Genomic DNA, 23,172 nt, shown 5'->3' on the forward strand with positions numbered 1-23,172 from the left:
GCAAGGGTCTCTGCTGTTCTTCTATCATGTGACCATCTCTGGCTGGATCAGGCTGACCCACGGATTCACTCTACATGATTGAGCCACTCACTGATCAGTAAATTAAAGTCTGACAAACAATAGCACTGTAGAGCCTTTCATGGCCTCCCAGGAGGGGGCGGGGGAAGTTGGGCTCAGCCTCAAGCTTCTCTTTGCTCTGGCCCATCTTTATCTGGTAAGCCTTGGGCTTATGCCCAAGGTCCTGGTGTATATAGCAGGCATCTGACTGGGAACAAAGTGAGCCACAGTCAGCTGGTGCAGAACATGAAGCTTCTGTGTCAGGCTCTCTCCCTCAGTCCATCACCATCCCACCCGATCCTGAAAAGCCAAACACAAGGGAGGAGGCCTGAAAAGCAGAACAAAGCTGGCAACATGTGAGGAGGGTGGGAGGGGTACCAGGGAAGGAGAAGGCCTAGTAGTGCAGTTGGAGATTCTTTTGTTTTGTGTTTTTGTTTTTTTGTTTCTTCTTCTTCTTCTTCTTCTTCTTCTTCTTCTTCTTCTTCTTCTTCTTCTTCTTCTTCTTCTTCTTCTTCTTCTTCTTCTTCTTCTTCTTTTCACATTAATGATGGGAAGGACTTGAGGACTTGGTTAATCCCTTTACCAGAAAAACAAAAATGTAATTAGCTGAGGACAATATGCTGCTGATGTTGGAGCTGATGGTTTCAGGATGCCTGCCCTAATGAGGGTGTCAGGATCTCAGTCAGACTGCTTTCACAAACCAGGCCTCTTCTCCAGAGTTTGTGCTTGATTAGCTCCAGAGAAAAACTGAACACAACACATTCTTTAAAGGGAAAGAAAGATAAGCATGCCAGTCAGTGCATGGCCCCAGGGAGGCAGAGCTTCTGGTCCCCCTTAGCTCTATCCTCCTCCTCTCATGCTTTGGGCCTTTGTCAAGGGGTGGTGGCTTGGAAGGGATTTTGGCACACAAAGCTATGATCCTATTTGGCTATCAGCATCTCCCTTAAGCCCTAAATTCCTTCTCTCCTTCGATTGCTATGATCTTTAGTTCTATTGTGTATTTTTCTTGGAGGGCGGGACTGAGCCACAGCTGGAGGGTAGAAAGATATCTGACTTTAAATTCTCATTGTCCTATGTAGGGTTTAGATAGGAATTTGGGGCTTATGGTTAAAGTGGGTCAGATCACTTGCAAGTTGATGGCACCTCATGATTAGCATTTAATGGTGTGTGTTTGGAGTGAGCCTTTGTTAGTTTTCATTATCATGTTGACTGAACTGACAGTTACCCTGGGCCATGTCCATGAGAAATCCTCCTGATTGTTGACTCTTCCCAGCCAACTCTGGATGAAACAATTTGTAAAGCAGGTGGTCCTGGGCTGTATAAACAAAGATGACTAAGGACAAACCACAGAACAAGCCAGTAAGCAGCATTTCGCTATAGTTTCTGTTCCAGTTCTACCTGAGCTCTTACCCTGACTCCACCATGATGGACTGTGTTCCGGAAATGCATACCAAAGAAACCTTCTCCTCTCCCAAGGTGCTATTGGTCATGGTGCTTACCCTAGCAAATGAAAGCAATCTAGAACAGGTCCTGATGCAAAATGTGATTTGGACAGTCTTACTTTTTATCTTCTCTGTCTATATCGCTTGGTCAAAAATTGGGCAGGCGGGGAGTCTGAGGATAATGTAATTCTTAGTCTCCATCAAAAGTCAAAGTATGGCATTTTCTTGTTGATCCATCTCTGTTGTTTTGGTAGTGCTGTGCAATTGTCTATTGTTTCACAGAGGTCTCTAATTGTAGAACGAGAATTTGTAGATAATAAAGAGATTCAAGTCTGTGTGCATGGATACTATGTTCTCTCAAAGATAACCTTCTACATGTGTCATACTCCATCTGAAAGCATTCCTGTCCTTAGATTTTGAAGAGCATTAATTTGTCTTCATTTCTCTCTCTCTCTCTCTCTCTCTCTCTCTCTCTCTCTCTCTCTCTCTCTCTCTCCCTCCCTCCCTCCCCATTCTCATTCTCTCTCTCTTTCCTCTCTGTCTTTCTCTTCCTCTCTGTGTCTCTCTTCCTTCCCCCGCCCCTCTCTCTGTGTTTCTTGTGTGGATCTGAGTAAGATGCCGAGATCTGAGGACATCCTTGGGTGTTGATCCTTGGGTACTTGTATCTTTTGTTTGACACAGCAGGTCTCATTGGTGTGGAACTTCTACATAGTTCCAAGACAGCTGGAATATGGGTTTTCTGGGATAGACATGTCAGACCTGTGGTTTTCCAGGGATCTACTTGTCTAGAACACATGTTTCCAGGATCTAGTTGTCTTCTCTAGCTATCATGCCATAGCTATATCCAGATTTTTCTGATGGGTTCTGGACACCTGAATTCAAATCCTCCTGTTTGGGAAGCAAGCACTTTTCTGACTAAGCTATCCTATCAGCACACCGATTACACTTTGGAAGCATCTATCCCAGAAATCTTAATATCAAGCTTCTCCCTCTATGTAAAGTAACCACCTTTGGCACAATTGAGCTATTACTCTGAGTTATGCATTTATGTAGCACAATGATTAAGCTTTACTGAAGGATGTGGGGTAATGGTGAAGGCAATATCCATAATACCAAGGATAGAAACATGGGGTTCCTTGCTTGCAAAGCCCCAAAGACTAGCTATGAAGGCAAGACAGTCCAGGGCCTAATTTATGGAGGATAGTGAAACATCTGGATGACTAGAACCCTGACTATCACTATAGGCCTTTCTGTTTCTTCAAGGTCCTGCAGCCACATAACTAGGGGTCAGTATTTAGGTATTGATCTGACTTTGTATCCCTAGATAAATTTGTAGAAATTACTTAACTCCTTTGTTCTTTCCTCATTTAAAAATAAAAGCATTTCTAGTTATATTTATTGACTAATCTAGTTTATATTCATAGTCAATGAAGTAATGAGTATATTAGGCATTACATCTGGCACGTGGTAGGAATTTAACAAATACTATCAGTACTTTAATTTTCCTTCTCCATACTGACAGTATAGGAAGAAGGCAGCATGTTTCCCTAGTCACCAAACAAGGCAGAAGCTCAAAGAGGAATGAAATGCACACAGTGGAGTTATGATAAAAGGAGGAGAAGCATGCGAAGTGTGGTTTGTCCTAGTGTTTGTCATGTAACAAAACGTCAGCTGTGAAGACTTGTCAATCTTCCATATCATTGAAAAATCTTTAGTAACAGAAGAATAGGGGCAAGGAGATTTGAATACCTGACTAGGCCCAATCACAACAGAGTTCATCACACCCATGATGGTTAAGTTATACCCTACATTAAGGTCATGAATATGACCAAGGTCATACTCCTTCTGAAAGGCCTTCCACCTACACCTTTTCTAGGCTCTCTGAGAAGCACAGCTTTGACGAGTGCATAAGACTTTTCATCTTATGACTGCAATAAGATGAAAACTTATAACTGGACCAAGTTCAAATTAATCTTAATTCTCAGCTAATGATGCCACAGGCTGTTGTGATCTGAAGTCACAGAGATGCCCAGGTATGTTTTTGTTTTTTTGTTTTTTTGTTTTGTTTTTTGTTTTTATTTTTGTTTTTGTTTTTGTTTTCATATGGTCTTTCTCAATGACTAGGTTTTAAAGTAACTAATTGTTTTTTCTCAGTTCCAACTGGTGCCCACAGAGCCATCAACTCTGTAAGACTTCCTTTTCCACCCCTTGGACTAGGCTTCCTCACTTTTGTGGAAATAGATTAAAAAAAAATTCCTCCACTAATTCCATCTGGTTAAACAACAAGAAGAATTCTAATGGTCATTAGCAAAAATACCCAGTGCCTGGCCTATTACTTGTTCAATAATTCCCTTAATGTTTGGTCCTAATGGAGCAGATTATTATCACAATTTTATTTCATCAAGATCACCTACTGCAAGAAAACAAAGTGGAAAGAGGAAAGGAGCGTAGCCAAAGATAGGCATTGGGCATTAGCCAGCTGGAGATGTTTATTTATTGGCTTCATGCTTGGCTAGTGAAGTTTTGAAGGGTTGGTGCTCATAGCCCAGGGAGAAAGCCTGTCTCACACTGGTCTGCTCACAGGCTGCTGAGACAGCGAGCTGGAGTGCTTTTGTTCCTCTGTGGATCCTTTCGTCTCCTAGCTTGGCTGTCGTGTGTAATACACACCTTTATGCATGGGTGTGCACACACAGTTACAAAATGGGTTCTATAAGGATCTAGTCTTTAAATACCTGACACTGATTAGGGGTCACATCTGGAACATCTGCTTCAATTGCATCATCTTTCATAAAACTTTTGAGCTTAAACCTAGAGGGGTGCAAGTACCCAAGCTCCATCTGATTCCTCATTTCCCTTCTAGAGATCTAGGCCATTTATTGGAATGAAAGAATCCACCAAGGTGGACTTGAACCTAAAAACACACCCACAGCAAGCTATTGCTCTGTCATCCTGTTCCACTCAGCTTCACTCAACCTCAGCATTCTCATTAAGACAAAGACAGGTAACTGAAGCCATGAAGGATCCAGAGCACAGTTTAAGAAGAAATGCATGCCCCTGTGTTGCAGTGGGACAGCAAAGTCAGGGGTCTGAGTCAAGGAAAAAAAAAAACCCTCAACATCCCAAAACAGCATCTCTAAAAAAAGAATTCGAAGGAGAAACTAAAATAGCCCAGGCTGACTCCAGCAAGCTTGCCTCCAGCCACTGTCCCTGTTCACTCCAGGCTCGCCTTAGATGAAACTCCAGAGTCTCATAGAGGAGTTAAAAACATTCCAGATTCAAAAGAGAAAGACAGTGATCACAGCTATCTGCCTTGAAACTTTTAGGCGTCTCAAAATCAAAATGAAGTAAATGAGGAAGAAGCTATAGCACTGAGTTGCCTTAGAGAAAGTCTGTTGATAATCACATGAGATTGCAGAGACCCTAAGGATCACTCTGCCTACCAAGAAGTTTCTTCATGTCAAAGTTGGTCCTGTGTCTACGGGAGGTTGCTGTTTGCTCTAAGTTGGTCAGGCAAATAACATTTTAATGAGGCAGGGTCATAAGAACATTCCATTCCTTCTCTAAGCACTGGGTACATGGGACTAGGTGTGAAAAGGGGAATCGGGAGGTCTCAAGGCATCAGGCAACAGCAAAAGCATGCTCCATTGAGAGGCTAGCCAAGTATGGTGAGGCTGTCTCCTGCCAGGGAGCTGTGCCGTTCATGTCAGAAGACTCAGAACACATATTGTGGTCCCTTAATTAATATGGTGGCCCATGGCAACTGGAAAGCATTTCTACAAGATTAAAAGCTTCAGAAAGCCCCCAAGAGAAGATGATGTTCTTAATAACATATAAATTGAACTTGCTACTTAATATGTTTGAAGCATTTCACTTGTCTTCCACTTAGGAAGGAAATAGGCAAGGGATAATGGATTTCTATTCACCAACCACCACAGAAGAGAAAAATCTGTCAGATAAGATAACCAAGGGAGTTTCTTCTTAGTTCGATGGCTTCCTCTGCCAGAAAAAGGATTCTCAAGGTCAAGAATATGTTACCACAGTCTCAATGGCATTATTATACTTCAAAGATCTGACTGTACCTTTGGAATGGGAGATGTCCTTCTATCAGAGCTAAATGGAGTTGATGGTGGCTTCTGAATCAACTCCATTATGTCTTTGGTCTGTGGTTTTGGCTTAGTGGGCAGGAAGATGTGACCATGTTCTTTCTACCATTGCCCAAATAGCTTAGCACTATTTCCAGTTTGGTGTGGATCTTGGTTACAATCATCAACAAGAATTGCCACATTTCCTTCAGTTACCTTATGCTGTAGAGAAAGGCCTGTATTAGGTTCAGTGAGGCCATGGTGTTTGCAGAAAGTTGCATAGTTGGACAGAACTGTTATTTTATTGGGAACTACATTAGTTTCTTTTCTAATTGCTGTGATCAAATACTTGACAAAAAAGGAACTTAAAGAAAGAAGGCTTCATTTGGCTTAGATTTCAAGGGGTACAGCGTCTGTGGTGGAGAAATCATGGTAGTAGAAGCTTGGCACAAGTCATCAGAGGAACTCAGGGAATGTGGGGTGTTAATGCTTAGCTTGCATCCCCAAGCCATGGGGTGGTGCCATTTACACGCAGGTTTAGGTTTCCCAGTTAAACATTTTCTGAAACATTCTCAAAGACACACTCAGAGCTGTTTCTGTGGTGATTCTAATTCCAGTCATGTCAACAAATTAGTTTAATTTGTCACAGAGATCTTCAGACTAGTAATTTAGGCCTGTTTTCAAATGCACTTACAAATCACAAGGTCAGAAAGGCCTTGAAGCTATCTATCATCCATCCATCCATCCATCCATCCATCCATCCATCCATCCATCCACCCATCAATCCCTCTCTCTCTCTCTCTCTCTCTCCTTCTCTCTCTCTCTCTCTCTCTCTCTCTCTCTCTCTCTCTCTCTCTCTCTCTCTCTGTCATTAATTGTTTATTCAGGGCAATCTGGTTGTGGATTAGAATGTGGCTAGATGCCACAACAGGTTTGATGAAGCTCTCCTTTATGTCTGCTTCCTGGAAACATCAAAGGCGGATATAAGTTATTGTCGCCATGTATGATTCTTGGCCCTGATCTTTGGGCATTCTTAAGAAAAATTAAGAATGTGCCTATTTAATTTTTATTTTTCACTATTCTTTAATTTGTTTAGGGATATGATTTTGAATTCTGTGTGTCAAGTTGCCCCAAGGGATAATTAATGATGTCTCAAATTCAGTCTACTGCTCCTCCTCATCTGGACTTTGAAATGCTAGCTGATTGATTGGCCACAGTCTCTTGACAGATGGTCACTAGAAACAAAATCTCAGATTTTCCACTTTTCTGCCAATGGTTCACAGAACCCAGGTGATGCTCTAAACTTCCGTGACATTTAATAGATCCAGTCTCTTTTATTCTATGATTTATCGATCATGTGACACTGACCAGGGAAGGGTTTCACTGGTCTCCATGTTACTCCATTTTTGCACAACATGTATTCACCTACTGCTGTTCCTTTTATTCTAAAAAGTACTAGCTGTTTTCAGCAACAAAAATCAGAGTGGCTTTCTTTTATGTCTGCATTTACTTTTGTTCTTTGATTTTGTTCCCTGACTAGAATGTAAACACCATTAGATTAGGAATCCTAGCTGTATTATTCCTGTAACAGTAATAACATAAACCACTAGAAACATTTGCAGGTCTGGCAAACACTCATTGAATGGCTTAATAACAAATAAATTAGTCTCATAAGTAATGGGCTTGTATCAGTTTAGCTTTTAGGCATATAGATGTCTATAATACAATGAATTCAAAATCTATGAGCCCTGTCTTCCCCTCTTTCTTTCTTGCCCTCCCTCTCTCCTCTCACCCTCCCTCCCTCTTTTCCTTCATTTTTTTCCTTCCATTCTACAAGCAGTTATTGGCTTTCTGCTTATGCCAGGTACTAAAAACAACTCTTGAGCTATAAGAGATGTGTCAGACATGACCCCAACTTTCATTAAGACTGTAGTCTATTAGAAGAAATGGAAAAGTCAGTCCAAGAGAGAATGACCTGTGGTTAGTGTGGAGGGCCTATGCTCAGGGCACTGAAGCTGGAGAGGAGTCAATGGAAACCAGAGTGCTGAACTCATTTTGAAGAGCCAGCTAAAATCAGAGGTATGACCCAGAACCTAGGGTGAGCACACAGTGGGTCTTGTGGTTAAATCAGGGCATTAGAATAAACATAAAAAGAAGATCTTACTAAAATTTCACTGACCCTGGGAAATTACTGTCAATGTTATGGAAAACACTGTTACACACAAAAAAATCTATAAAATATACAAATTATCTGACAAGCTTCATAGTCCTCTCTCTTCAGTGAGTAGCATAAATGCCAATTTCATAATAAAATAAAGGTTGTTTTCATTTGTTTGATCTCTATTAAAGCCAGTAGGAATGATTTATTGATTTTTAAAAGAAAAATATGCTTTTAAATGCCACTTTTTTTTTTAACAAGGTATTTGCGAATAGATGCGAAGTCCTCATATGCTTCCAGTTCAGTTGTACTTGCAAAATGTTAACAGTTTTGAAAAAAATCAATAAAATGGTCAGAAACCTCATGCAAAGATGAATAAAAAACAAATAATGCTATACCACGAAGTCAGTTGTTATTTATTTTTAATGTTCACAGTCTGTACCTTATTGCTCATCATCTGAATATAGATGCATCTTAATGTTTTGTTTTGGGTTTTCAGTGACATAAAACCTGAAGCTAACACAAATACACTCTGAACAGAGTGAAGAAGCCCAGAAACACAAAACCATCCATGACTTGCCAACAACTCCTATACTTTCTCTGAAGCCAGATTGGCCACAGTATAGGCACAAGTCTATCTGACCTCAGATGCCAGAAGGACTTTGTTCCTCCCAATAAACTTTCATTTGCAGATCCCATATCTTTATCTTGTGTGTCTTCCACATTTGTTTAACAGGAATTCCCCAGGTGCCCATGACCTAAGGTGTGGGCATTTGTCATATGCTACCCCTCTTACGGTCTTTGAAAGAAAAATCCTAAGGCATCTATGACTTTCATCTTTAATAATAATGGATATTATTTAAAAATAATGGATAGTCCAGTGAACTGGGTTTGTATGAGATTATAATTGTAACCAAATGTCCTAGTGGGCTTCTAAGTTCTCATTGTATAAGGACAGATTATTTAGCTTTCTAAACATATGCCCTAATTCAAATATAACAATGAATCCTTTTTTAATATGAAGGGGTTTTATACTTCTGCTTGGTATCTAATCATTGAATAGAGCACGTAAGTCAGAAAAACTTATCCATAGTGAGCTTATTATCATCACAAAATCTCATTTTAGAGAACATCACATTTAAGTAGTACATAATATTACATCTTACATAATATTAGTTTTATAATAATCCACTATTAGTTATTAAGTCACAACAAACTGTTGAGACCTGTTATCAAGTTGTGTTATGGGAACAAGGAAAAATTGCCCTTGCTGGCTGGAGCTTATTACTGGTAACCAATTACAAGAGAGATGAGACCATCTATGCCTCTCAGCAGAGAAAACATTCTATTGATGCTATACCAGAGACACTAAATATACAGGTTTAGCCAAATAAAACCTTGTTTTCTAACTTTTTATAGGCTGTATATTTTAGAGAAACAAACTTAAGATATCTTCAGTTGGATGTCTGGACTTTATTATATGATAAGTTAATTGTATAGGACCCTAACAAATTGACCTCGTGAGAAGTGAAGGGTCTGAGAGTCTCCCACTCAACTCCACCACTGTCTTAACTTCTCTGGACACCTTGGACTGCTCATCAGACAAGGGGGTCAAACCTAGAGATTTTCAGTGTGTGCTAAGCTGAAAGAGAACATACATTTCTATATTAAAATTCATCTCAATTTTAGGAGGTAACAACACCTTGCTGGCATTTTTAAACATGGAGAAGATAAAATGTGAGAAAAGTGTGGGGTTATTGTTTGTGTATCTACCAAATAATCTTGGATCTGGGTTCTTAGTAGTTGCTTGTGAAATGCTCCTTTGTTTGTGATGATGGTTCTCCGACCTCTGGTCAGGTGGATGTAGACATGGGCCAGTTTCTTTTTTTTTCAATGTGTGAAGATAGGATGGATCTACATACAGGCATCCTCACGTGCCCATTTTATCCTTTGACTGTGTGAAGAGCCAGAAGAGAACTTCCGTTTCTATGGGCAATGCTCCTCATGATGACTGAAGTCTAATGGTCTACATGCTCTGGGTCTGTAGTCTGGGGGAGATGTACTCTAAGGAGATGGCTCAGTAGATACAGTGTATGCTGTGAAAGCACGGAGACCTGAGTTCATCATCAGCACCCACATGATATTCAGGCACTGTGGTTTACTGTGGTGAGATTCTGTAACTGGACACAGCAAAGGGTAGGGCAGATACAGGAGGATCCTGGGACGTCGTTGAACAGACTGTCCAGAGACGGCCCCTGTTTCAAAAATAAGATCACTACCAATAAAGGAAGACACCCAACATTGACTTCTGGCCTCTGCACATGCTTGCCCTCCCCTACACACACCCTGCCCCCTCTATACAAAGAATATAGGCTCTGAAATTAGTCAGTAGGGCTCCACTACAGTCCTTCTTATTTTGCACATTGCATAACCTTGGATAAATTAACTTCCATGCCTCATTCTTTTTTTTTAAACAACAGTGGGGATTCTCTTAGAGTTAAAACTTTAAGCATTGTGAACAATTGTCTAATTCTTAGTAAAAGCACCCATTAATGAACCGCTTGGTATCTTTTTATTATTGAGTGATATGGGCAATGAAACTATGGGCTGGATTTCACTGTAACCCTGTTGTGACCATCTGTATGCAGAATTAGTATGGAAGAGTGGAGGGGCTCCTTACGAACCCTATGTGAGCTAGAAAGATGGTGTTCGAACCATTCCTCGGGGATTGATGTTTATGTTGCTCTTACAGCTCTTTGGGGAATAAAATTACCTCTGGCTTTCAGTGGCCTAATTCAATGTCTGACGACTTCTCTCAGTCGGGAAGTTATTCCTTCTGTGTGTCTTAATTACCTATTGTTGCAGCTTTAGTTTGGGGTGAGAGAAAGGATAGCCCATCTACTCTGCCACGAAGATGATTGACGGCTCTGCTATTAAGTCGCACACAGATGCTTACTGTCCGTGGGTTAGCTCAGGGCTTGGTTCTATACAGTCGACTGTGGTGTCCTGTAGGCAGGGTTCGTTCAGCTCCATGTGTCTGAGAGTCCTCCATATGGACTGCAGGGGAGGTAGCAGTTAAGAGGACCTCGCATGCGTGGCTTTATACTTCCACCCTATGTAATCAGAATGGGTTTACTCTCTGTGTACCTGCCTGGGAAGTTGCATCAGAAGAATGCCATCTCAAAATAAAGTAAGAAAGACTTGAAAAGCTGAAATTTAAGTTCCTGGCAAGCCTCGTGACTTGGCATGTCACTTACCAGCTGCCTCTACTGAGTGCTGCTTTGCATCCTTGTGTAGCCTGTTAGAGCATGGTAGTGTGTGTGTATGTGTGCTTGTCGGCATATATGTGTGCAAATGTCCTTTTCTCACAAGGATGGTAGCAAATGGAGAAGAGCCGGGAAGATTTACTGGGAGACTGTATTTACAAATACAGAACATAATCATTGTGACACTGGGGTCGGGGGGGGGGGAGAAAAGGAGAGAAACCTTTAAATTTGTTTGCAGGAATATTCTTAATCCATCTTCACAGGTTGGACTCCATGGGAAATGACAGGGACTTTTAACTCCATAATATTCAGTAGGATGGCAGTGGCTAAAGCCAAGGTTATGAGGAGAACCTTTTGGCACACCTTGACCTAGTGAAATAGATTTAAAGGGATATTGGTCAAAATAAAGGGATGAGCTTGACTGTGCACCAGAAGGTTTATGCCCCTGGAGTGCTGTAAAGAGCATAGGAGGCTATCTTCACCTCCCCAAACCCCAGCTTGGCTTGTCAGGGCCAGTTGTTCAGCCTCACTGAATGCTGTATCTTTATCTACAGCACACAGCTGGTGTTGTCCTGACTTGTAAGAACTGGCCTCTGAGGTGGTGACCTCTGAGTTGTTGAGGGTTCATCAGGAAACTCCCCCACCAGCCTGACTGGTGACATCAGGCCTTTTCTCCAGGGAAACAAAACTAAAACTGAGTCCCCACCACCCAAGGCACGTGCAAACAGTGGGATTTCTTCACACAGTTGCTACTCAACTCTGATGGATGTATATGGGTTGCTGGTTTTCCCTGCTGGGCCAGTTATTCTGATGGAGACAGCTGAGCAGATCCTTGATGGTGTGTGATGTATTGTGCTGGGCACTTTCCATCATTACTTTCCTGATACTTAGCAACCCCCATCAGCAGTTAACTGGCGACTTCTTTATAGACAAGAAACCTGAGTTTTAGAACTGATAGGACTCATTGATTTGTGGACCCAGTGTTAGGATCCATCTAAGATTGATTGTTTAGCTATGAGATGAAACTTGATGCCACCCCATGCTGGCTGCTGAAAAGAAAGCTCTAAAGCAGTTTATGTGTAGCATGTGTGGCATAAGAAACAAACTCACTCTTTGGCTTCTGCAACTGAAAACCCCAAACCTCAATACTCCCCACCTTCTATCGCAAATATTTGCTAAGCCAGCAGCAACTGGATTCCTTGACACAATGCACTAAACAGGTCTTCTCATTTTTCTCCATTGTTAAGCACCAGTGCCTGCAGAGTGTCCCTTGTAAGTGATGCTTCCTATAAGTCGTCAGTACATTTGAATGTGTAAATTAATAAATGAGTGATGAATGGAGTTAGCAGATGGGCCCATGACACTGTGGAGAGAGCTTACCTTTCTTTGTGCAAACATCTGATGTCCTGTCTTTCCAGGGTGGCATGATCGCTCTGTTGCTATCCATCTTGTGCCTGGTGATGATCCTGTACACTCGCAGGCGCTGGTGCAAACGTCGCCGGGTTCCCCAGCCCCAGAAGAGTGCCAGTGCAGAGGCAGCCAATGAGATCCACTACATCCCATCTGTGCTGATTGGAGGCCATGGGCGGGAAAGCTTGCGCAATGCCCGTGTGCAGGGCCACAACTCCAGTGGTACTCTGAGCATCCGGGAGACACCCATCCTGGATGGCTATGAGTATGACATCACAGACCTGCGTCACCACCTGCAGAGGGAGTGCATGAATGGAGGGGAGGACTTTGCCAGCCAGGTCACACGCACTTTGGACTCCCTACAGGGATGCAATGAGAAGTCTGGGATGGATCTCACACCAGGTAGGAATGGAAGAAGGGATGGTCCTGTTTAGTCCTTGCTCAGGGAGCCAAAGAGTAAATAGGGGTAGTCAACAGCTGTTATACAGCAAGATGAACCAATGCCTTTCTTTGGAGGTGGACACAAAAAAACTCTTTCATGAGCTCCACCCCAACTGAGGTGCTATTAACACTTAATAGTTCCTGGGAGAAAGCCAGTTGTCTTTATGAGTGTGTGATCCCTGGTAGGTTGCCTGTGCTTCAGTGGACAGCTCTACAGTCATATACATACATTAAAAAAATGTTATTAAAAGGACATAAAGGTGGGATGGGCAAGTGTGTGGGAGGATGTAGGAGGAATAAAAATGGGTGGGTCTGATCAAAATGCATTATGTACATTGATGAAATTCTCAGACGTAAAAAAATTTCAAAATAGCCCACTTCCTTAGATAACTGTACTGGGTTCCTAATTCATAAAAGAAGAGGCATAATGTGAGTTTGATCTACTTCCACTTGCACTTCCATCCAGCTTGGTAGCCCAGAGATACTTTTATATGTAGCCCAAGTGTATTAGACCCTCTTTGTGCACCTGCCTAGGAAGTAAGGAGGCAGCATGGGAAACTGACCGACTTGACTTGTTTGTATGTCAAGTATTTGTACAGGCAGCTTAGTTGTTTAGTAACATGGAAGGTTCTCAGCTATCTGCTTTTTGGTTGGTTGGTTCTTGTTTTGATTGGTTATGGTTTGGTTTTCTCTCTGCCTCCTAATACACGGGCCTTCGGTCTTCTAATTTTGTTATCTTCTGTTTATGTGGTCTCTACACAGGATGCATTTTTTTTCCAAATAAAATGAAAAAATGCAATCAAAGCATCAGATCTTAGATGTTAGCTATATCTATCGAGGGAGTGGATAGGGCAGCCTTGGCCCTAACGCAACAGAACAAGATCAGGGTCAAAAACATGCAGAGAGGGAAGATCTGTTCTTTTAAGATATCCCACTTCTCTCTCTTTCAAACTGCTCTGAATAAGTACACCTTAAAAGACAGCATCTCAACAGTGGTCCTCAAAGTACTGCCCAGTACCTTCTTTGAGGAAGACACAGTCAATACTGCATGCTGCTAAAGATGCACAGACTTTCCGTGAGACTGCAAAAGGTGAAATCACATAAGCGGGAAATGGAAATTCTCTTTAGCATGTGGAAGATAATCTGTACCAATAATCATTTCCTAATACAATTTAATGACTGAGAACTTTAAAATCTGAGAGTAGAAAGGAGGATTCTCCAACATGTATCATATTCCACATAGCACCAAGGCCATGGAATGGACATATGGTACTTGGGGGTTCAATCCCAAAGCTCTTTAGGGAGCAGACAGATTGCACAAATCCATGCAGTAGTTAGAGTTCAATCAGCAGGGAATAATGGAGTCTGTGATGAAAGACAGGTCACAGTTTGTCACAGAATGCACATAGATTCTATTTCTGCTAAAACCCAGTGCTGTCCTGAAGGAAAAAAAAACCCACATTCTGTGTTTAGCCAAAGGCTGGCAAGCAGTGACATTATCAATACGGAATTAGCTAAATTGGATTTTCAATTGTAATCCTCTTACTCCACTACTCCTGTAACTTTGTAGCCCCTAGACAGCAGAAAGGAATGTCTTCCTTTCGGCCAGCCTCTTTTTCTATGTTCCTCATTTCAATAATTGGGATCCATCTACTCAGCTCAAGCTGATTTTCTCACTTCCGTTAATTTTTTTTGCCTTTACTCTTGTTTTGTTTTGTTTTGTTTTCCTGACTTTTCCTTAGGGAGTGACAATGCCAAGCTTTCCCTGATGAACAAGTATAAAGAAAATATCATAGCCACAAGCCCCGTGGATTCCAACCACCAGCAAGCCACTCTGCTCTCCCACACCTCCAGCAGCCAGAGAAAGAGGATCAACAATAAAGCCAGAGGTACTCATGTCTAGTTCTATGTTATTCAGATGAGTTCCAGAATGTGGACAGAGGTGGGGCCATTAACCCAATTATGTGCACTGTGACACATAGCTACAAATGTGCGTTTGGTACAACCTTCAGGAGGCCAGATAGAAGCTACTCACCCCAAAATTTAAGATTAGAAACCTCTTGACTAAGTACTAAGTACTATCAAGGAACTAATTGAACAACTGTGCAAAGATGTGTATAAATGGCTGCTTATCACATTTAAACAAGGTAAAAATTGAAAATGGTATAGATGCCCATCTGTAGGGAATTGGTAGACTATCTGGCACATCTGCCTAATGTCCAGTGATTTACCATGCAGTCATTTAAAATGATCATATAGATCTTTATTTGTTAATATGGAAAGTTGCCCACCTATTCAATGAGGAAAATGTGATTATAATCAGAATATGGCTCAATTCCATTTTAAAGGGAGATTAAAACCCTTTTACCTGTTTCAGTATCAGAAAAGGACAGAGGGTATATCATCAAATAATAGAAAAATTTATCTCTGTTTTAGAGGTCTTGCAGGGCATGTTCCCTGCACATATGCCTATCTATCTTTTTATTCTTTTTGTATATATTCTTGAATCAGGAAAACTCAGAAGTATAATGTCTTTTCTGCTCTGATATAATTCTGGTTTTCTATCAAGCAGGATGGAACATTTTCCTTTCTTTTTCCTCTGTCCCCTCCCACCTCTGGAAGTCCTTTCTGACAAGTAGATGCCAGACAAGTCCCTAATCATGGAAGCGTGTTCTCTGCAGGGATCAGAGCGCTAGCAGTTGCTCTCATAAATGTCTGCTGCTTCTCAAGCCTGGGCATCAAGAAGTCCTAGCCCCTCAGCTACCTCTCCCAGACTGTCTGACAGCCACTCTTATTTCTATTGACTTCCCAATTAGACCTCATCCTGAGATTCTGCATCATGCAAAGTGAAAATATCTACTCTGATTCTCTATTCATTTCAGCTGGTTCTGCCTTCTTGAACCCTGAAGGGGACTCCAGCACAGAGGCAGAAAATGACCCACAGCTGACCTTTTACACAGACCCCTCTCGGAGCCGGAGGCGCAGTCGAGGTAGGGATGGTGGGAAGGTGTTTAAGTGGGGTGTGGGTGGGAAAGGCAGGGGCCACAGAGGACTGCAGCCAACTTCAGCAGGAAGAATGCCTGGATCCGAGCTGGAGTTTCCGCCCAGGAAGAATGGAGAGCCTAGGGTTCGGGTGAGAGTGAGAATCCTCTCTCCCAGATAATAGCACTCTCAAACAAGTTTCCATGTTGTTTGAAAGGCTGTTTCTTGGTCAGAAGACTCTCAATTTCTTCTGGAAGACTCAGCAGTCATGTTTTACTATTCAGACAAATGAAGTGGATGGGGTTTAATAAATGAATAATACATACACTTGTCATCAGTTCAACTGCATGGGCCTTGAGATTGAGCTAGACTGAGGTAGGAGGGCATGGTCAGTAAGGAATTATCTAGGAGTTGAGAATAACGTGGTTTTCTTTAGCCGTTAAGGCTTTACTCCGCAGAATCTTGAGACCCATGCCTCCAGACCCTTCACTCCTCCTGGCACAGTTTAAACTAATTTGTTCTTCACATCGACACGTCTGTCCTTTGCAGCATCTGTATGTATTGCTGCAGTGTCATCCTAGGTGAAGTCACGGACTTCAGCTGTGACTCCTGCTACTGTAGGAGATACTATGACCTTCCTGGTGTTGCCATTGCCTCTGATGGTGTTCTATTGACAAACAGCAGTGAGTTTCAGGATCTCCTTCCTGTGTGGCATGGCATAAGGACATAGACCCTCTGAGCATCCATTCGCACTTGTATGACTTCCAAATAACACATACAGAAGGCTTCTGTGAGCATTACATCCTTTCTTTATTTTGGCAACTGCTAACGTACTATGAAATCCTCATTGTTACTGCTGGGTCTTCCCAATAATAGTCTATAGTTTTTACAGAGCCCTGTGTTGAAGTATACTAAACAAACTCTCCTCAAGACATTGTGGAGGATATATGAATGACATCAACTGTGTCATCTTTGTGTGGCTATAACCCAGTAGCATTGCCAAACAATGCCTAACCAGTGGCTTTCAGAACTCACACATGGTGGCTGAGTCCGAACTCCATTCAAATTCTCTTCATACGGAATTTATTCTTCCCAGAAACTCCAAGAAGGAAGATATTTTCCTTCTGTGTTCCAGTGTCTGTAAGCTTCTCAGTCTGTAGCATTTGAGTTTTTCTTGTCACTTTTTTTCCTGAGAAGCCAGTGGGGGCTCTTAATTGAATAACTGTAGAGTCTCATTTTTCCTGACATTAGAATATGGATAACAGTACCCTCCTCTCCCTTGATGCTCAAAATAATTTATAGAACAAATACACAATCTAGGCTGTATCAAAGCAGGTTGTGTCTTGTTTTAATAAAGTCTTATTTGAGAAAACCCCTGGTGATGGGTTAGAGTTAGTTACTTTACAGCATTACATGATTTGTTTTCCTAACTTCCAAGTCCCTGTAATGCATCAACTGTCTACTGCTATTAACTAAACTGTAAGTGGCTTAGGGGTGGAGCGTTCCTATAATTATTTTTTTCTAAGTGCCTACTAAAGGAGTTTGCCTATAATATATGTGTGTGAGTGTCTGCTTAATTGGACTGGATACATCAATCAGACCAGCAAAAGCATCTTATAACCTAGCTCCTATGGGTCAGCCTCTATGATGGGTCGTGGATACACAAAAACATGGCAGAACGATAAGGCTTTATTTGATAGTGTAAATAAACAAAACAAGCACTCAGAAGCGATAACACTTAATTCTACATGGCAGCAATAGGAGGCAATAAAGAAGAGTTAGTACTGAAACATAGGTAACGTATAGAATGTCTCGAGAAAGAATTCTTAGGTGTGAACATTTCCGTAGAGGAATGAAGTACATAAAAAACAAACAAACAAACAAACAAACAAAAAACCGCTGAGGACTCCAAGCAATGTGGTTGTCAAGGAAGTGAGGGAGCCTGTAGCTCTAGCCAGGATATAAACAAACATAGGGAAAGTAAGGATGAAGGCAGAGAATAAGCTAGCTACCAAAGCACAAACCTGCCTGCCGCGCTGTTAAAATTGCACTGGCTTCTGTAAACAAATAGGAAACCACTGGACAATGTGAAGGCAGGCGAGGATGCTAGATTGTGGGTTGACAGTGCACATAGAGGAAAAGGACAAAAATATCAGTTGCAAGTTATTGCAATCACAGGAGAGCAGTGGCAAGTGCCTGCAAACAGTGATGACATCGTGAGATAAGAGCTGTAACAGCAGGGTGCACTAAGGGCTAGAAGAACAAGGAAGAGTGAGAATCTGTTCTTGAAGGTTTCAGGAGAAGTGTTTTCAGGAAGCTGTTGTTGAAGCGTAGGTGTTGACCAGGATGACAAGGTGACAAAATGGCCTTCTGTGGAGGAGGAGATAATCTGTGCAAAGTCACTGGAATGGAAGAGATGGTTTAGTGAGAAAACTGAAACATAGTTCCCTTCAGTAAAGTCTAGGGTGCGTGTTTGTGGATTGTTCGGGGAAAGCCAGCCAAAAGCTCAGCAGAATCCGGGAAGAATATGGTCGTGACTGCAAAGGTCTTGGATCTGTCTAGTTAGCTAGTCAGTTGTGCTGTGTGGAGGCCTCTCTCTTTCTCTCCCCTCTGGAGGCAGTGTAGACGCTGGCTGAGAGCCAGGGGCATGTCTCTGAGGGTAAGACAGGTACTGTCTGAGTCCTAATGTAAGATGAGAGAATGGAGGTGTAAACTTAAACATCAGCAACCAAACAAAAGACCTTCTATTTAAAGGGTTGGTGGTAAGAAAGTGTGCCTTGTGAGCAGCCGGGGAAAGAGTTGGATCGAATGGAGTTGTAGGAGTTGAGAAGCCATCTGATGACAGTGGAGATCAGACAGGATACTGGGTTTGAGACAGGAAGTGTTTGCAGTAGGTAGCATCTTAGTGCCGGAGGATTTTCTGTTGGTGGATGTGATACTGCACCTGGGATGGATTGATCCTTAAGTGTGAGGAAATGGACTCCAAGTGTAATATTCAAAATTAATCTGTAAGCATTATCTTGCCCAAGGACCAGGTAACTTCCTGGAATGCTGGGAGATGCAGTTCTTAAGAAATAACAAAGCCTCTTAGGAAAGTACCACAGCCTATAGGTTTGCCTTTATAACCCCCTGTAGCACGGGTCTCAGGGCCATTCAGCTGGGAAATTCTAGGGAATGGTCCTAACCTTGGTCAGTATTTAATATTTCATAAAGCTTGCTTCTAAATGGTGGAACTGTTTTTTTCCCCCCTCTGGTGAAGCTCAGGCTGTCAAGATACTAATGTGAATAGTATCTCTCCACCTTGCAAGAACCAGAGGCTACCAGCCACCTCTGCATCTCTTCCTTCTCCCAAGTCTCTCCACAGCCCCTTGGGAGACCCTGCACACTGATGGCTGGGTGTTCCTGGGCCTCAAACTCATCTCAGTGTTTCCTGAGCTCAGCAGCTCCCAAAGGTCTAACCTTCATAGCTGCTCGGCTCTGGCCATACTCTGCAGCCATACTCAGGACAGCTGCTTTGATTGTTATTCAATGATGTGAACAATCAATGTAGAACTCTGAGCACAGGTCCGGGATGCATAATGACCACTTCATAAGTGTGAGCTGTCACAATTAAGACCATCTCTTCAAGACTTATTTTCCTCTTCTGCAATGTAGATAGTCACTGGGCAGGCTTTTAGGTATATTATGAGGAGACAAATATTTAAAAGGAAACAACAGCGCAGTGTCCTCCATAATGGGACTTATATTGCTATCCACAATAAATATTAGCATAAGTAAGAAACTTCCAGGAGAACTCTACGTTTTGATGTCTTGCTTTCTCACCCTCCCACACACATCCTGCCTCCAGCGAAAGTTCCCTCTGCCTACCACCACTTCATCCAAAAGCAGCAGAAAATTAAGCCTTCTAGATGAGCAAACCAAGCCTTTGCTTTACCACCATTCTCTCCAGTGGTGTCTGGGCTGAGAGGAGGAGTCTGGTGTGATAAGCATCATTTACTCATCCATAGAACAAGGGCAAGCTCCTCCAGCAGGAGGAGGCCCCCCAGAAGCCCAGGTTTACACTGTGGCACTGTGTCCTTCGGTGTAAACAATTTTGCCTCCACGTTTTGAACTCAGCTAGGGAGGCAGAGGGAGAAATGCCCTCCCTGTGGTCTCTTGTAAACCTGGCCTGGCCAAATTGGGGAGTCTGCGCTCATCTCACCACTAGGGACTGTGAGAGCCAGCGGCTGGCCAAGGTCCTTCCTACTCCAGCTGGTCACATGATGTCCCAAGTAAGGCTTCCTTCCTAAGGTCAGAGACGTGTTCTGACCCCTGTGGGTTCTGTTTGCCGGCAGAAGGATGAGACTTCTGCCCAGTGCCTGGATTTTTACCAATGTATCTTGTGTGCTTTTGTCTTGCCTTCAGTGGGATCTCCCCGAAGTCCTGTGAATAAGACCACCTTGACCCTGATCAGTGTCACCAGCTGTGTGATCGGCCTCGTGTGCTCTTCTCATGTCAGCTGCCCTCTGGTTGTCAAGATCACCCTGCACGTCCCTGAGCACTTGATCGCTGATGGTGAGCTCATTCTGCCAAGGATGGACCCACTTCTTCAGTAGTTGGTGGTTTTCAAGCTGGGTAAAAGATGAAGTAACCAAAGGTCACTATGGTGGGGAGGAGGGACATGCCCTAAAATGTAAGATAGAGGTTATGACTAGATTGTGTACACCTGATCACAGAAATTGAGCAAAGGAAAAACTTAACAGGTCATCTCCAATACTTGATGCACATTGTGCATCTCCTATTTGTAGAGAAATGCAAAGCCCAGTGGCTATAGATGTGAAGACATCATGGTCTTTTACCATTTGAGGAAGGAAAAGCTAACAGGGCAGTAGAGGCGTTTAAGGATCGGCCATGCTTTGGCTTGTTTTGTCCAGGTGATAGACTGTTAACTGCATTAACTTGTTATAAACTTAGACTGCAAAAGTAATAATTTAGCCGGGCGTGGTGGCACACGCCTTTAATCTCAGCACTCGGGAAGCAAAGGCAGGTGGATTTCTGAGTTCAAGGCCAGCCTGGTCTACAAAGTGTGTTCCAGGACAGGCAGGGCTATATAGAGAAACCCTGTCTCGAAAAACCAAAAAGAAAAAAAAAGGGTAATAATTTACCTTCATAGAAGGGGACCCCAAAATGATAAGGGACTCCCATAGGTTCAGAGAGTCCCTGAATCATTCAGGGCCACAGCATCTAATTGACTTGTTAATATCTATTCTCTCTGTTGCAGCAAGGCTGGAAACAGGTGGCGTGTGTTCACTGCGTTAGTGCTATTTCATAGGAGGTAGAGACAGGCGGTGCATCCTTGTCACCTGGATCAGTGCCAATGCCTTGTGGCTGGGTCTGATGGAGCCATGCCATGGCCACCACAGAGCCACTCTGTCCCTCTATCCCTTAGGAACACTCCTGCAATATGAGATGAAGCATGGCAGTAGGCAATGATATGGCTGGAAGGGTTAACGTCCCTGGCTTCACAGCAATCAATATGACTGCAGGACCTCCATCTGCCATTCCCTTGTGCTGGTACTAATGGTAGGCTAGGATTGGTGGAAGTAATGATACTGGATTAGGATGTGCCCTGCCTCTGGTGAGTTGCGCCCATGTATTGTGTGTGCCTCTGCAGACATGAATCTTCTCTGTCACCCTGTAGGGAGCCGCTTCATCCTGCTGGAGGGGAGCCAGCTGGATGCCAGTGACTGGCTAAACCCTGCCCAAGTGGTTCTCTTCTCTCAGCAGAACTCCAGCGGGCCCTGGGCCATGGACCTCTGTGCCCGGCGGCTTCTGGATCCATGTGAACACCAATGTGACCCCGAAACTGGTAGGCGGGAGCACCGGGCAGCGGGTAACTGTCAGAGAGAGCATGCCTTTTGCAATCATTCTCTTGCGATTCAGACCATCTCGCCCAACTCCGCTCTCCCTTTTTCATCTCAAGCGTGGACCATGCATGTATGCATAGCGCCATGTGGTTGAGTCACTGAGCATAAAAACAGAAGGCTTCTGACAGAAGCCTGGGCAGGATCTTAACCACAGCCTTACTCTGCAAAGGCCAGTTTGAAATAACTTCCACAGTCCATTTTGTCATTCTCTAGCTACTGTGACTATCCATTTATAATTGCAAAGTTAATTCCGGTTTAGTATAAAAAGTATTATAGAAAAAAGGATAATCTATATTTCTGCCTCCTAATTCTGACTCATGTCCTTTCTTTCCATTACTAGTCTATGCTTAATTTTTAAAAGGTTTCCTGGAAGCATAGGAAGTCTAGTTGAGTTTCCCTGAATTTGTTTCCTTAATATTCTATAAGACTTTCCATAATCAAAATTCTCAGTAACATTTTAATGGTCATTTGCTGTTATATCTTACATCAGTACCATAGCTCATTTAAACAGTCTTTTTGTTGTTGTTGTTGTTGTTGTTATTGTTGTTGTTGTTGTTTGTTTGTTTGTTTGTTTGTTTGTTTTTTCGAGACAGGGTTTCCCTGTGTAGCCCTGGCTGTCCAGGAACTCATTTTGTAGACCAGGCTGGTTAAACAGTCTTGTTGCTTTGAATTTAGAAGGCTTTAGATTTTTTTTTTTTATTTTTATAAATACTATTGAGACAAACCTCTCCACAAAGACAAGTGGAGCACACAGGAACTTATTTTTCTTCCAATGCTTTAGAGATAGATCATTACCCAAAGGCTGTTGACATATTTAAGTGTGTGACTCTGTCACACAAGATGAGGGTAGTTCTGCGTGAGGCCCAGATTTATGTATTGTGAAGTGGAGTTGCTTCCTTACTCCTGGCCCAGGTCTCTCTTCTAGGTAGATTTGCACTTTTGTGGTAGCACGGGTGCTTACTCTTCTTGTTGCCATGACAGAACATCGAACAGGAACAAGTTAGAGGAGGAAGGCTCTATTTGGGTTCATGGTTGAAGGAAACAGTCCATTCTGGCAGGGAAGGCACGGCATATAGCGTTCTGTATGGTGGGAAGATGACTTACTACATCTTTATGGACCAGAGAGCCTAGCTGAAAGTGGAGTAGCCTAGACCCTTTAACCCTTACCTCTGCTCCTATGGCATTACAACTGCCAGCTAGCCCTCATGTCCAAAAGTGGCCTTCCAGTGCCACCAACTGGGGACCAAGTAGTTGACAAAATTTCACATTTGAGCCATAGTAAGAGGTTCGTATATAGTAGCTACAAAAAAATAAATAAATAAAAGAAAGAAACAAAGAAAAGAAAGAAAGAAAGAAAGAAAGGAAGGAAGGAAGGAAGGAAGGAAGGAAGAAAGAAAGAAAGAAAGAAAGAAAGAAAGAAAGAAAGAA

At 42.6% G+C, this 23,172-nt stretch overlaps 1 protein-coding gene across 2 annotated transcripts in view; it reads left to right on the forward strand.

Annotated features, from left to right (window-relative positions):
* The window catches only part of Astn1 (astrotactin 1), a 320,538-nt gene that overhangs the window by 128,724 nt on the left and 168,642 nt on the right, over positions 1–23,172 (forward strand). Inside the window, exons 3-7 of one of the 2 annotated variants that reach the window (XM_021198865.2) lie at positions 12,424–12,817; positions 14,599–14,745; positions 15,739–15,846; positions 20,243–20,392; positions 21,519–21,710. In XM_021198865.2, coding sequence (XP_021054524.1) covers positions 12,424–12,817; positions 14,599–14,745; positions 15,739–15,846; positions 20,243–20,392; positions 21,519–21,710 — 991 coding nt within the window. The remainder of the gene's footprint in view (positions 1–12,423; positions 12,818–14,598; positions 14,746–15,738; positions 15,847–20,242; positions 20,393–21,518; positions 21,711–23,172) is intronic. The other variant, XM_021198866.2, reaches the window with a different exon arrangement.

This window comes from Mus pahari, chromosome 5, assembly GCF_900095145.1.
Source record: "Mus pahari chromosome 5, PAHARI_EIJ_v1.1, whole genome shotgun sequence".
NCBI lineage: Eukaryota > Metazoa > Chordata > Mammalia > Rodentia > Muridae > Mus > Mus pahari.